The 15,003-nt window shown below is 40.6% G+C and overlaps 1 protein-coding gene across 4 annotated transcripts in view; it reads left to right on the top strand.

Annotated features, from left to right (window-relative positions):
• The first annotated feature begins 8,945 nt into the window (after nt 1-8,945).
• The window catches only part of DENND5A (DENN domain containing 5A), a 112,939-nt gene continuing 106,881 nt past the window's right edge, over nt 8,946-15,003 (top strand). The window contains exon 1 of one of the 4 annotated variants that reach the window (XM_038404477.2): nt 8,946-9,521. In XM_038404477.2, coding sequence (XP_038260405.1) covers nt 9,422-9,521 — 100 coding nt within the window. In that variant the 5' untranslated portion in view covers nt 8,946-9,421. The remainder of the gene's footprint in view (nt 9,522-15,003) is intronic. The other 3 variants (XM_038404478.2, XM_043517422.1, XM_043517423.1) reach the window with 3 other exon arrangements.

Here is a 15,003-nt window from a genome sequence, read left to right as displayed (position 1 = left end):
TTAAATGTTAATGTATGGATTACTTCTGATCCTTTCCCTCTCAAGTGAAACAATGTTAGGTTCCTAATCTATTGGAGTTAATACATTTTAAAAGTTATTAATGCAATATTAGGTGGCTAATGTTTTTGTAATCCTAGCTAAAATTATTTTAAAATATACTTTGTATTTGATTAGTTTAAATTCTAAAATAATTGTCTTTACTATTTTGAGAAAAAATAAATTAGTTTAGCTAATAGTTGCAGGTATGTGAGATGTCTTGAATGCTGAACATTTCACAAACGTTTTGAGCACATTTAATGTGTTTCAGGTGTACAGTTTACAATCATTTTTAAAATAACCCTCCCAATTTTCCTTAAGTCTCAATATGAATAAAAATATTTTAATGGGAGGGAAAAATAAGAGGAAATGGATACTTTCTGGGATATAAATACTTCCCTGCAGGGCTGAAAACCCAAAAGAGTTGTGGTAGAGTATGAGCTATTAAATGGAATTGACTTTAACTTTTTCACACTGAGTGAAGTGTAAAACAGACAGCCTAAATGGTATAGATTATTAAAACTGAATTTTAAAACTAAGGTATAAATGGAATTAAAACATTTTTGAATTACTTATCTCAGTAACATCTCTTAAACCAGGGAACCTAAAATCTAATGCAAATATAATACTCTTATCTGCATCCTTGGTGATGTGTACCAGATTTGCGTTGGGCTATGGTGAATAACTCTAACATTTTCGGTATTTCTTTTTAAACAGAGCCTCCCCCACAAAAAAGAAATCACGTTTTTAAAAGCACATCAAAAGTGCTGACACGGCATCCTTGACCCAGAACATTGCACCTCTTTTAAATCTCCTGCCTTCACTTAAATTATTTAATTGTGGTCCTATACGGTGGTAAACTAATGTATACTATTTAGCTGTATAGGAAGTTTTTCTTTCCTTCTTTTTTTTCTTAGTACTTACTTCATTCTAATGTATGGTAACAATTTATATAAAATAAAAATAACTATTTTAAAAAGGATTGTGAGGGAACTCTGGTGTGGAAAGTGGCCAGGTGAAGGTGGCTACAGCAGTATTTTTAATTGGGAGCATGTAATTACCATTCTCCCTCTCCCCACAAAACCCCTCCACAACTATTTGTAAATGGGGCAAGCCAAAAAGAATGATTTTACTTAGTTATATTTTTAATAGGCTTCACACCAGAAATAATAATAGGCCTAATCCTGAAGTTCATTGCACACACCAAATTCCAGTTGACCACAGTGGGAGTTATGTATACAGAAGGGCTATGTTATGTGGGTGCACACAAGAGCAGCATCAATAAACTAGTGAGTTTATGGAGGGGAATCAGTCAGGGATCAGATTTACATTTCAAGCTTCAAAGGGTGCTGCAGATAAGTTAAAAAGTGGGGAAATACCTAGGGTAGTGCTAATGGTTTAATGTAAATTTTTGCATGATATTTTATTTTCATGATAGCATTTAAAGAAAATATAAAACCAATGAATCCACTTTGCTTCATGACACCTGCATATACAAGGTGGCTTGGATGATGGCTTGATATGCCACGCTGATGCACTTCAGGAAGTACTCAAGCCATTCTGGTGAAATGGAGATGCCTGAAAACATGGAATACTAGAGACTGTAGTACTGATGTCATGAAACATCATAATGATTCATTTGGAGACATTAATGTGCATGTTTCAGTGCTGTTACTGCCCATTGACAACTTGAGACTGGTTTTGCATATTATGCTTATCATGCATTGACAGCCTATGCTGCAGCAGCGCTGGAGCGGAGCAATGTGAATACTTCACTATACGTAAAGCCATTCAAGGGATAATATAGTCTGATGAAATCAGTGGACTGTTATCATTAGAACCTGACCTAAAGAAGCTTGTCTCTCTCACCAACAGAAGTTAGTCCAATAAAAGATATTACGTCACCCATCTTGTCTCCAACATGGTTAAAATAACACTGCAAACATCAATAGAACTGGAAGAATAACTAGCAAAGATTATACACCAATATTTTAATTTCATTAAGTTTACAGATGTTCAATTTCTCTTCCAGATCCCTAACGAGAGTAAACATGAAAAAAAAATTTGAAACGCTGTCTTAAAAATGCAAAAAATATCAAACCTGACTATTTGAATGGTTGTAATCAAAAAGGCTCCATGAAATGCAATAGGTAATAGAAAGGTATACAATATGAATAGCTGTTTTTCTAACGTTAATTTGGCTGTTTGAAAATTACACCATATAAAAAACCTGTTCTCCATGTTGTGAACTGATGATTGTCAAAATTTTATTTGAACAAACAACGCTTTATAGAGTTCAAGACAATGATCTTTATGTGACAACTGCTGCTACGCTGGGATGCATGTGGTGAGGGATTGGTGTAATGTATCATTTTCCAGTTCGAGCCACTAGACATGCTACAAAGGTACAAATCCTAGGCTCTTGAGTCGACAATTTTTACTGAGTCTTTACTCAGGAAACACTCTTAGTGATTCAATGAGAGTTTTTGCCTGAGTAACGCCTTTATGATCTGGCCTTTAGTGTTTAGTTTTTCTGTAGGTAATGAGTGAAGTCTTTTTTGTTCGTGCTGGTGCCTCATTTCTTTGAAAAAAACAGCACAAAGAGTGATTCCAGCAGATACTTTAGGAGTGAAGGAGAACAGCTTTCAGGTATTGCTTCCCAGTAATCCCACACAAAGAGTGGGGCATGATTTGAAAATGTTTTGTTTGAAGATGCATTCTGAGGTGGTGACCTAAATGAATGAATTGAAACCAAAGAACCCAAATGACTTTCTAAACTAAAGGACTAAGAAAGTGAAAGATGATTTGGTTTTCCTGATAACCAGCAAAGGGTAAGAACAGTGAACCCATAAAAAGATGCCAAAGGACGTTAGGGCCAATGTCCATGCTAGTTCCATTATTTAATAAAAGAAATGCAGCATCACTTGTTGAAGCAGAGATCTGTTATGAACTGTGCTATGGATGGGTAATTATTTATGTTGGATTGCTATGGTATTGCTTGGCATAATCAAAAACCTGTATCTTCCTGAAATGGAAGCTGTTAAGGTGAACTGGGAAGTGCTAGGACAGAAACATTTATAACATTGAAAAAGTTACTTGTGTGCAAAATTTCAAGATTTCACAGTGTCCCTTGCCCTTCCTATCAGCTCACAAAGTGGAGGCTAAGAAATTGGATGAGTGTCACAGTGTGTCCAAGTAGCTTTACAGCACTAGAAATGGGAAAAGACTTTGAAAGATGCCTGAATGCACAAGAAAAATGCTTAGAAATTCTCCGAAGACCAGGAAAATGCAGCTACAGCCTCTCTCTGTTACACTAATCTTTGCATTAGTGCAGAAGCCTATCTAGCTTCTTATACAAGTTTCTACCATGCAATGCCATAACATGGATGGCATAATGGAAGTCAATGTGAATTTCTACAATGATTTCAAGGACAGCAGGATCAGAGCCAAAATGGACTGTCATATCCAGCACTTTGAATATTCATCTAACTCTTCTATAGTTATGGAATGCTGTGGATGTGCTGTGTGCTATTTTAAACATCCCTACTAATCCCTTTTATCCCTGTTATTCATAACCACACTTGTTCTTATATGGCAAAAGGCACCATGCCTCATTCTGAAGGCATGGCAAGTCTTAAGTCTTTTTGTTTTAAAACCTGAAAATAACTTTTTAAACTTTATACAATGCAATTTTACTTATTGAATCAGAACTCAGGATCTGAGTAAAATTTCCTTTGATCTGAAACTTTCTTAATAGGCAAGAAGCCTTTTTTTGTTCCTGTCTAGATAACAAAATTGCTCAACTAATTTTTAAGAAATTCCATTAACCTCCTTTTACCTTAAAAAAACACAGAACAAAATACTCCTAGGCAGTAATCATGAGAAATTTTGGACCAAAATCTGAAAACTAGTAGTTTTATGAATGACTGAGAATAGCGATTTAAAAAGGAAGTATCATACCAATTTGAATTTGCATAGAGAACATCACAACTGATGATTATATATGTACATTATGGTTGAAAAAAATTGTCTCTGTGCAGAGGGCCAGCACAAAGGCCGATGCATTTAAGACCTAGGTGAGCCCAAAAACAGCCTAAATGGAACTTGAATGATGCATAGGCCATTGTGCTGGCCCTCTGCACAAGGGTGAAATTCATCTTGTCTCATACATGTCACTGGTATATACCGTTGCAACAGAAATGTTTATATATTTAAATTTAATAAACAAAATATATATATATATATATATATATATATTTCCATTTGTTTAAAAAGTTAGTTTTTCTTTTCTCTTTTTTCCCCATGATTAATTACAATGTGTTAGTTTTGGGTTCGGGAAAGATTCAGTACTGTACCACATACCTTTCTCTACTCAAAATTAGGTTAAACATATCCAACAAATCCTGTGATTGATGTGCCTGACTGTTACTTAATACTCCATCATAGTGGCAGATTGCTGAAGTTGAAGTAGAACTGTACTGTAAATGTATAATGACCTACTTTTCATAATGTAGAGCAGGTGCCCCTTTTGCAAGACCAGAAAATGCTTTGATTTCTATTTGCAGGCAGAAGAAAGAGCACTTGTTGAATTACAGATAATTTCTCTTTCTATCAAAGAAACGTAAGGTTTGTGAAACGTGATCTAATGGAATGGTGTAAGGAGAAAAAAAGAAGCAGTTTTTATATGTGAGTGCAGCTCTGGGTGAGCTTTTTCATCTGTAAAGAGAAATCAGTGTGCTGTGATTATTACTATGATCAACATATGTATCTTCTAATATCAACATTTCCCCCTCTAATTCTCAGCTGATGGAGACTGAATTAACCCTGTCCAGGGTTATAGTGGAAGAGGGTAATGGCTTGCATGGTAGGGTAATTAATGTATAAGCATCCTGGGGTGAAACTCTCAATAGAAATTGTTGAAGATGCTGTACAGTAGCCATGCTCGGAGAGTTCTTAAGCAGCGCTGTGTGGGTTATAGCTAAACTTGGAAGGATTAAATTGTTATTGATAAATGTTGGTAAGTGGCAATTTTACCATACACACACAAACCAAAGAAATATTTCCATCAATAATAACTGAAATTTACAGATAGGCAAAGTAAGAAAAATGCTATTTGAAAATTTATCAGAGTTTGAGTTAAGGATATTAATTTTGACAACTTGTGTTTTATTTATTATAAAGCTTTAACTTTTTGAATCTCAATGTCTACTGTAATTAATTATTGTCTAACCCCACCCCCATAATTTCCTGCAACTGTGAAAATGTAGAGTTGTATGACGCCTTAAGGGAAAACAGAAACGCAAGATAGCTTCTTCTGTGGATGGGCCAGAAATTCTTTTCTGAGACTTCTGCAAAAGGGTGATGCTATGTGTTGTTTATTTCCACCCCTGTTGGAGGAAACAAGAATTGTGTACATTTTATATAAACAAATTGCCCTGCATCACTGATTTCTGTTCCAAACAGGAAACTGACCTGAATTCTTCTACCACTCAGCAAAGCCACAACACTACATTAGATCTGAGACACAGATGTGGTGTCAAACTTACATGGTGATACCCATGTGTACCTGTCCAATGGAGAAACAGGACTTCAGTTTCTGAAGGTGTTTGTTAATTTGGTATTTTTCATGAACACAAGACTTGGACACAAACAAAACTAAAAATTATTAGTAAAGTTATAATTAACTTAGAATTGTGAAAAGTAAAAGGATGTGTCTAATAAAGCACTAGTCAAAGCCATGTGTGAATATCATACAAACTAACCCCTCATCTATTACAGAGATGTCAGTAGTGACTCCATAGGTAAGGTTACAAAGAGATTTGCACTTAAGCAAGGCTAAAATCCCTCTTTCACACTTTAATGATTGAAAGTCTCCAAATTTGGCACAATAATCTCTAGAGCAGTGGTTCCCAAACTTGTTCCGCTGCTTGTGCAGGGAAAGCTCTTGGCGGGCTGGACCGATTTGTTTACCTGCCACGTCCGCAGGTTCAGCTGATCGCGGCTCCCAGTGGCCATGGTTTGCTGCTCCAGGCCAACTGGAGCTCCTGGAACTGGCGGCCAGTACGCCAGCCCTGAGCCTCTCCCACACCCAAACCTCTCATCCCCATCCCAGAGCCTGCACCCCCAGCCCAGAGCCCTGACCCCCTTCTGCACCTCAACCACCTGCCCCAGCCCAGAGCCTCCTCCCACACCCCAAACCGCTCATCCCCAGCTCTGTTGCGTCGCGGGCATCAACCATTTTATTCAACTGGGTCTCCAGAAAAAGAGTTTGAAAACCACAGTTCTAGATAATACTTAGGCCTGCCATGAGATCAGCGCACTAGGCTAAATGACCTCTCGAGGTCCCTTCCAGTCTTATGATTATTTCCATTTTACAGATGGGGAAGTGAGGCACAAAGAGACTAGATGAGTTACCCAAAAAGTTATACGAGACGTCTGCAGCAGAAAAGGGAATTGAACCTGAGTCCCAGGCTTGTACTGTCATGAAAGAACCACAGGTGCCTTGTCTCCACTAGGCTTTTACAACGGGATAGTTAACATGCGTTAATTACAGCACTGTAAAAAACCACCTTCTTTTGGTACAGAAATAGCTCTTAGACTAGAGTCTCTGTGAGGAAGGATATTTTTTTACAGCCAGGGAGCTAGTATAGGTCAACACTATACCACTGTCTGTGATTGGCCTTGCCCAGTCTACCTCACGAGAAAATTTAGGAAAATTTTACAGGTTTGAAGGGCAGAGAAAGGGGTATAATGAGGGATTTGAAGGAGAGTCTCATTAAACTTGTTTCAGAGTAGCAGCCGTGTTAGTCTGTATTCGCAAAAAGAAAAGGAGTACCGGTGGCACCTTAGAGACTAACAAATTTATTAGAGCATAAGCTTTCGTGAGCTACAGCTCACTTCATCGGATGCATTTTGGTGGAAAAAACAGAGGAGAGATTTATATACACACACACAGAGAACATGAAACAATGGGTTTATCATACACACTGTAAGGAGAGTGATCACTTAAGATAAGCCATCACCAGCAGCAGGGGGGGGAAAAGGAGGAAAACCTTTCATGGTGACAAGCAAGGTAGGCTAATTCCAGCAGTTAACAAGAATATCAGAGGAACAGTGGGGGGTGGGGTGGGAGGGAGAAATACCATGGGGAAATAGTTTTACTTTGTGTAATGACTCATCCATTCCCAGTCTCTATTCAAGCCTAAGTTAATTGTATCCATTTGCAAATTAATTCCAATTCAGCAGTCTCTCGTTGGAGTCTGTTTTTGAAGCTTTTTTGTTGAAGTATAGCCACTCTAAGATCTGTGATCGAGTGACCAGAGAGATTGAAGTGTTCTCCAACTGGTTTTTGAATGTTATAATTCTTTACGTCTGATTTATGTCCATTCATTCTTTTACGTAGAGACTGTCCAGTTTGGCCAATGTACATGGCAGAGGGGCATTGCTGGCACATGATGGCATATATCACATTGGTAGATGCGCAGGTGAACGAGCCTCTGATAGTGTGGCTGATGTGATTAGGCCCTATGATGGTATCCCCTGAATAGATATGTGGACAGAGTTGGCAACGGGCTTTGTTGCAAGGATAGGTTCCTGGGTTAGTGGTTCTGTTGTGTGGTGTGTGGTTGCTGGTGAGTATTTGCTTCAGATTGGGGGGCTGTCTGTAAGCAAGGACTGGTCTGTCTCCCAAGATCTGTGAGAGTGATGGCTCGTCCTTCAGGATAGGTTGTAGATCCTTGATGATGCGTTGGAGGGGTTTTAGTTGGGGGCTGAAGGTGATGGCTAGTGGCCTTCTGTTGTTTTCTTTGTTGGGCCTGTCCTGTAGTAGGTGACTTCTGGGTACTCTTCTGGCTCTGTCAATCTGTTTCTTCACTTCAGCAGGTGGGTACTGTAGTTGTAGGAATGCATGATAGAGATCTTGTAGGTGTTTGTCTCTGTCTGAGGGGTTGGAGCAAATGCGGTTATATCGTAGCGCTTGGCTGTAGACAATGATCAAGTGGTATGATCTGGATGAAAGCTAGAGGCATGTAGGTAGGAATAGCGGTCAGTAGGTTTCCGATATAGGGTGGTGTTTATGTGACCATCGCTTATTAGCACCGTAGTGTCCAGGAAGTGGATCTCTTGTGTGGACTGGTCCAGGCTGAGGTTGATGGTGGGATGGAAATTGTTGAAATCATGGTGGAATTCCTCAAGAGCTTCTTTTCCATGGGTCCAGATGATGAAGATGTCATCAATGTAGCGCAAGTAGAGTAGGGGCATTAGGGGACGAGAGCTGAGGATCCTTGCAACAAAGCAAACAAACGAGAGACTGTGTGTATATAAATCTCTCCTCTGTTTTTTCCACCAAATGCATCCAATGAAGTGAGCTGTAGCTCACGAAAGCTTATGCTCTAATAAATTTGTTAGTCTCTAAGGTGCCACCGGTACTCCTTTTCTTTTTTCATTAAACTTGGAAGGTGTGTGGGGAGCAGCAGGAGGGTCTAGAGGTGACCTGATGAAATTAATAAGCAGCAGGTTTAAAACAAACAAAAGGAAAGACTTCATACCAGGCCCAGTCCACCTGTGGAACTCATTGCCAGGGGATGTTGTGAAGGCCAACAAATATAACTGGGCTCAAAAAAAACCTAGGCAAGTTGCTAGCGGATGGGTCCAGCAGTGACGGATAGGCAGGGATGCAACCCATGCTCCCAGCGACCTTTAATCTCCAACTGCTGGAGGCTGGGACTGGAGGGCCGGGGAGGGCTGAGTGAACAGCCGCGGTTGCCAACCCTCCCGGATTGGCCCGGAGTCCCCAGGAACGGAAGACTGCCATGTGACGAAATCTCCAGGATCACGGCCAATCAACACTGGCAACCCTACTAAGAGCCCTGTTCATTCCCGCTGAAGCACCAGGCAGCGGCCACTGTGGGCAGAGCGGACACCGGGCTGGACAGGCCGTTGGCCCGACCCAGCTCCGCCGGGCTCCTGAGGGAACAGGGGTCCGGGGGCAGAGGGAGCTGGGCTGGGGGCGGGAAGGACGAGCCGTTGGGCGGGAAAGGAAAGCGCGAGGGGCCGGGCGGGGAGAGGGCGGCGCGTGAGACGACAAGGGCGGGGCGATGCCCTGAGACCTGCGCCCCCTCCCCCGCCCAGCCTCCGACAGGCAGCAACATCACGTCATCCCATCCGCTCAGAGCTCACGCGCAGCATTGCGGTTTCTCTCGTCCCCCGCCCCCTCAGCAACAGCTGGGGGCCCTGCCCACAATGCCGTGCGGCGCCGCCCGCTCCGCTCCGCTCCGTCATGGAGGCAGCGGCAGCCGCCGCCGCAGCTGGAACAGCTGGAGCAGCCCCGGCGATGGCCGCCTCCCCCCGGGCGCGCTGAGCCCCCCCGCACCCCTGGGGCTCCAGCATGAGCGGAGGCGGCTCCTCGGCACCCGGCCGCTTCGCCGACTACTTCGTGATCTGCGGGCTGGACACCGAGACCGGGCTGGAGCCGGACGAGCTCTCGGGTGAGGGGCGCCGGGGGAGGTGCCTTTGTCCCCTGCGGGAGGGGATGACTTGCCGTTGCCCCCGGGAGAGGCGCTTTGCCGGGGGGTTGCTTGCCCTGGTTGCGGAGGGTGTTGCGGGCATTTGCGGTTGCTTTGGAGGATGCCCGGCTCCCGGTGGGGATAAAGCGAGGGGCCGGGGTGCGCTGCGAACCGCTCCCGCGGCTTGCTTCGTGCACATGCTGGATCGGGGGCACACGGAGTCAATAAAAGGTCCCTGGGAGCTGCTTTGTTGTGGCAGCAACAGGGCGCCCCGGCGCTGTGAGACCCCGAGTTGCTGCTGCTGGTCCTAGTAGGGGCTGCTGGGGGGGAGGGGGGGGCTGCAATGCTCTGTCGCTTTCTTCTGGTGTAGGACGAAGGGTGCAGGAGGGTGCTGGCGGCCGCCCTGAACAGCTGGAGGGGAGGGCCGCCTAGAAACGCCTCTCGTGGCCCTTCTCCGGATGAACGGCCTTCTGGCCGCACTCACGCTTGGGGAGGTGTTTCAGGCGATGTAAGCAGTTTAGAAACAACCTCTAAAAAGAGCCGGGCAGCGTAGGGGTATCTTTCCAAGAAGAAACAACAAATAAAGCCAGGAGGAGCTTTCAAACCTAATGGAAATGTTACAAGTATCATTTATCGTAACTAGGGTGCTGGTGTGTGTAGGAGTGCAATAATTAGGCATGTTGGGATGGTACAGTATGTCCCAAACACATTCATAATGGTCAGTACCTTACATCTTAAGGTCACTATGCATAGGAGATCACTCTTCTGGTTTGGGGCCAGGGACTTAACAGGTTCAGTTAGGCATTGAAAATATTCTAGATAAGTACATCCCTCTTAAAATTTTTCTGTACATGGCTACACTTTTTTGGAGCTTTTTATCTGTGCTTAAAACAAGGTTAATGCCCTTTTTAAAAGTAGGGTGTGTGTACTTGCATGTGTGGTGGTGTTATATCTCTACTGCAGCTGCTTCTGTCAATTGATGTGAGATTCCTGGAGATAATGTTTTAAAATAAATTACTAAAATTATGTTTAGAGTTAAAAAAATCATATGCTGCCTTTTTAGACAGAGATTAAATTATATTCTGCATGTTTGTATTATCTTGAGTTACAACAAAAGTTGAGAACAATAAAAATGTTAAAAGAATAGTTTTGTTATTTCTAAGATATTAGTTTATTTCCTTTAACTGGATTCAATAGTGTGTCTTAGAAGCTGTGTCCTTATCTGACAGATGCATTTTTTTTGGCTTCTGGTTAGGAGGTGTGTCTTACAATATCATTACAATTCTCCTACGCTTATATTAAGTTTACAGGGCCAGATTCTGATATCTTTTTCTCTGGTTTAGTAGCACCTTGCTTCACAAGTAGTTCCATTTGACTTCAGTTGGACTATTCATGGAGTAAGACCCTTTTTCCATCCAAACACTGTATCGGAATCTGGAATTACATCACTGAAGTCAGTGGAGTTATTCTGTATTTACACTAGTGTAGCTGAGCTTAGAATCTGGCCCACAATTTGCATTTTCTTGCTTCCTTAAATGTGTTTCATAATGTGCGGTGGGTGTTACTGTCTTAGTAATATTGACTGGAAATTCTTGATTTTTTTTTTTTTTTTTTTAGGTTCACTGTAGAGTGAAACTTGTATAGAGGAGTACTCATTCTGTTGACTAAATTTACATCATTTTGGCTATGACTGAAACTTTTTCATATTAATCATTTAGGGCCAGATTTTTTCACCCTTACTCATGCAGAGTAACAACTTACTGTATAATGAGTCAATTCCTTTTCAATTTCAACAGGAGTAACTGTAAAGTAGGACATCAGTCTGAATGAGTGAGTAAGGATGGCACAATCTGGTACTTTAAAGTACATTATAAAACTTAGTTTTAAGGATATGAACAGTTAAATGTATTTGGGGTAAAAAGTTTGCTGCTTTAATAAAAGCTAGGAGTGAACAAGACTTGTGTGCTGAAAATAGTGGATTCTTCCTGGTGTTATTTTTGTCGCTCCTATTATTTTTTTGCCTTGTCCTGAATTCCACAAATTGCTGCACAATAGTTCTTTCCTCTGTTGCATGTGAATAGCTCCTCCTGCCATAATAAATGTTACTTTGAGAAACTATCTAATATTTAGGAAACTGAAAGATGATTGTATGATATTACCTTAATTTTATGTCTGAATTTGAAATAATAAAGACTGGAGTATGCTTTTTTTTTTTTTTTTTTTTTAACGTCTTTTTCTTGCTAAAGGAAATTTGTGGAAATATAGGCCCCGATCCTCCAGTCTGTTCTGTGTGGGTGCCAGGTCTGCCTGCATATAGTAACTTGCAGAATTGGGACCATATTTTGCTAGTGTGATATGCACTTTGTTTAAAGAGATTCTGTATTCCTTGAGGGGAAAAAAAATGAGGATTTTGGAGCAAAGTGAAACAATGGAGAGGAAAAAACGTTTGATATAACTTCACTGAATATAATTTAATTGGAGTTTCAGTGCAGTTGGATGAGTTTAGTGTAAGAAACTAGTATTAGTTATGCATGATAATGTGTTGGCAGATGTTGCTTTTTAAGTCTTAAGCAGACTATATTAACAAACTAAGCTAAGATCCTGATCCAAAGCCCATTGAAGTAAATGGAAATGGCTCTTAAATGTTTTTTGCTTCCTGGAAGATTCATTTATTTGAATGAAAGGAGCATTGTGTAACTTTTCCTCTTCCTTCTGTATTTTAAAAATCCATTCTGTATTCTTGAACTGTTGAAACAATTTGCTTAATAAATAGCCATTGTTGGATCTGAGGCATTGGCACTACAGTTGCTGTGTGCGGTGGAGGGGGAAGCAGGATTCTTAAAATAAAGCAAAGCTAAACACAAACGATCCCTTGATTTGGAGCACACTGAGATTCTCTTCAGGGTTTTTCTACATCAGGTCTGCCTTGAGCAAAGCCCCCAAATGATGTCATAGTAACTTAAACTTGCTTCAGGAAATTGACAATGGCTGCCAGAACCCCTAGGGATGCTGTAAGTAGATTTTTGTTATAGCCAAGCTAATCAAATCTTATACTTCAGGTGTTTTACAATAATATTGATCATATAGCATTTTGTTGGAGTTTTGTAAATAAACTATAAACTCACATACAGTTTGATTTTTCTTTCTGATTATTTTTGCTTAAAAGGTTCTGTTTCCACTTTCTGGCTTCTGTTTCCACTTTCCTCTATCTACATAAAAAGCTTACTAAATGTCATACTCGTATCAATTTACCAAACTTCATGATTGGCATTTGCACTCAGAGTGGTTTAAGGATAATATATTCTCTACCAAGTTACTTTTTTTGATCCAGAAATTTATACAGCATGGTTATTTGGACTTCAGTGAAGTAATGAAAACTGTTCTTCCTGGATGTCTTGGTGACAAGCAGCTAGAAAGTTTTTACTTGCTAGTAGTTGATCGAGTCATACTGTCATATCTTAAAAACTCTCCCTAGGGGTGGTTGGAGTGAGGGACAAGTGAGGGAGTGAGATGTGTTTCCATGAGTTCTGTAGAACCTCCAGAAGACTGTAGAATTTTTGTAGTTTAGCAAGTCTGTATTACAAACATTTTTACTTAATAGATGAAATAATGAAGTGCATCTATTACTAAGGGCTAGTTTACACTGGCAGTGCTTTTACGTTGCTTGTGAAGGCACCTCCACGGGGGGCGTGGCTCCCAGCACTGGTGCACTGTCTACACTGGCTCTTTACAGTGCTGAAACTTGCTGTGCTCAGGGGTGTGTTTTTTCACACCCCTGAGCAAGAAAGTTGCAGCGCTGTAACATGCCAATGTAGACAAGCCCTAAGACCAATCTATATTTATAGTGTAACTTGTTGTTGCAGCAATATGGATAGGATTTCTGAATTTAGGTCTCATGTCTGCATCTTGTAAATGTAATGAGAAGTGTGTAGTGCTTCTTATTTTTCAATCAGAACTATAAATGGGTTTTTCAAAATCTGAAAACTGGGGCAAAAAAAACCTAGTTTCATCATAAAATTATTAAGTTTGTGGCAATAGTGTATTTTTACATTCTTTTACACTAAAGATGTATATTTTTGTTCTAATTCTTAACTCAGTTTTATTAACAAAATCCTCTGGACAGCATTTGTTTACTATATAGTTAAAAACAAAGAATGAATCAGTTTATTGTGTTAGGTGCAAGATGAGTTGGGGAAATAAGAAACTCACCATTATATAATGTGAAATTGCAGTTTCACAAATCTGATCATCGGTTTATAATCCAATATAGTCTATCACTTACAGAATTTGAGTGTACATGGAAATAACGTCCATCTCATAATGACAAATAGGTAATGAATGTTTTTCCAAAATTACAGTGTACAATGGAGAAATGGAATGCAAATGTCTAAAATTAACTTGTGCTGTGCAGTAAAGATCCTGATGATTTTACAATAAACCAATAAAAAACAATAGTTCCTCTTTACTATGGTTTGGTTAAACATTTAACTGATGGCATATCTTAGGGATTGATCATGATAGTATTTAAATATTGCTCTGACCATATCGCCTTCCTCTTTTAATCTTCACCTCGGCTCCCCATTTTCCACTGTGTCAAATTCAAGCTTCTTGTCCTCACCTTCAATGACTTTTAGCAACTCTGCTCCTCTCTGCTTTATTTCCCCTTGTGTTATAGGATCTGATCTGCAAATCACTGAAGTCAATGGAAAGACTCCCACTGACTCTGGATGAAGGTCTATATTGTGTTATCCCTTTGCTCTGTCAAACAAGCCAGGCTTGAATGCCCGCTGTCAGCTTTCTCTGTTAACACCTCTGTGCTTTCTTCCATGTTGCCCTGTTATATGTGGAACACCCTCCCTAAATGGATGTGTAAGACCTCCTTCCAGAGCCTCCTCAAAACCACTTCTGCTTTGACCCCTGCAAGAAATCATCTAACTAAGGATGGCTAGGTTTTGCACTAGTCGGGGATAGCTATTGATTTTGGTTTAGGAAAAAACAACCTCAACTCTCAGATGTATTGGATCAAGTTTGAGCAATAAATAACCTATGTAGTTTGACCTTATTTTTGTAACTCTTTTCTTCTCCCTTCTCCACACCTTTTTGTATCTTGTTTGTAATTGGAGTGTAATTTGTGTAGGGCAAGGACTGTGCCCACTCAGGTATTCATACAACACCTAGCACAATGAGGCCTTGATATTGATTAGGGCTCCTGGGTCCTTACCATACATAATAAATGCTTTAATAGTTTTGATGCATGAAATCAGAAAGGAAAATAACTAGAATCTGAACAAGTGAAATGACTTACAAATTATGCAAGCTCAATTGCTATCCTCCCTTGTGTGACACTGTATGTGTTAGCAAGATAAGGGAAAATACTGGTATAAATTAATCCTAGTAAAACTCCGTTGACTTCAGTGGAGCTTCACCTAAATGAGTTTGGCCTACTGTTTTCAGAACCAGAAAT

The sequence above is a fragment of the Dermochelys coriacea genome, chromosome 6 (assembly GCF_009764565.3).
Source record: "Dermochelys coriacea isolate rDerCor1 chromosome 6, rDerCor1.pri.v4, whole genome shotgun sequence".
In the NCBI taxonomy this organism is placed as follows: Eukaryota; Metazoa; Chordata; order Testudines; family Dermochelyidae; genus Dermochelys; species Dermochelys coriacea.
The sequence above is the reverse complement of the archived record's forward strand: the minus strand, read 5'-3'. Positions and strand labels throughout refer to the sequence as shown.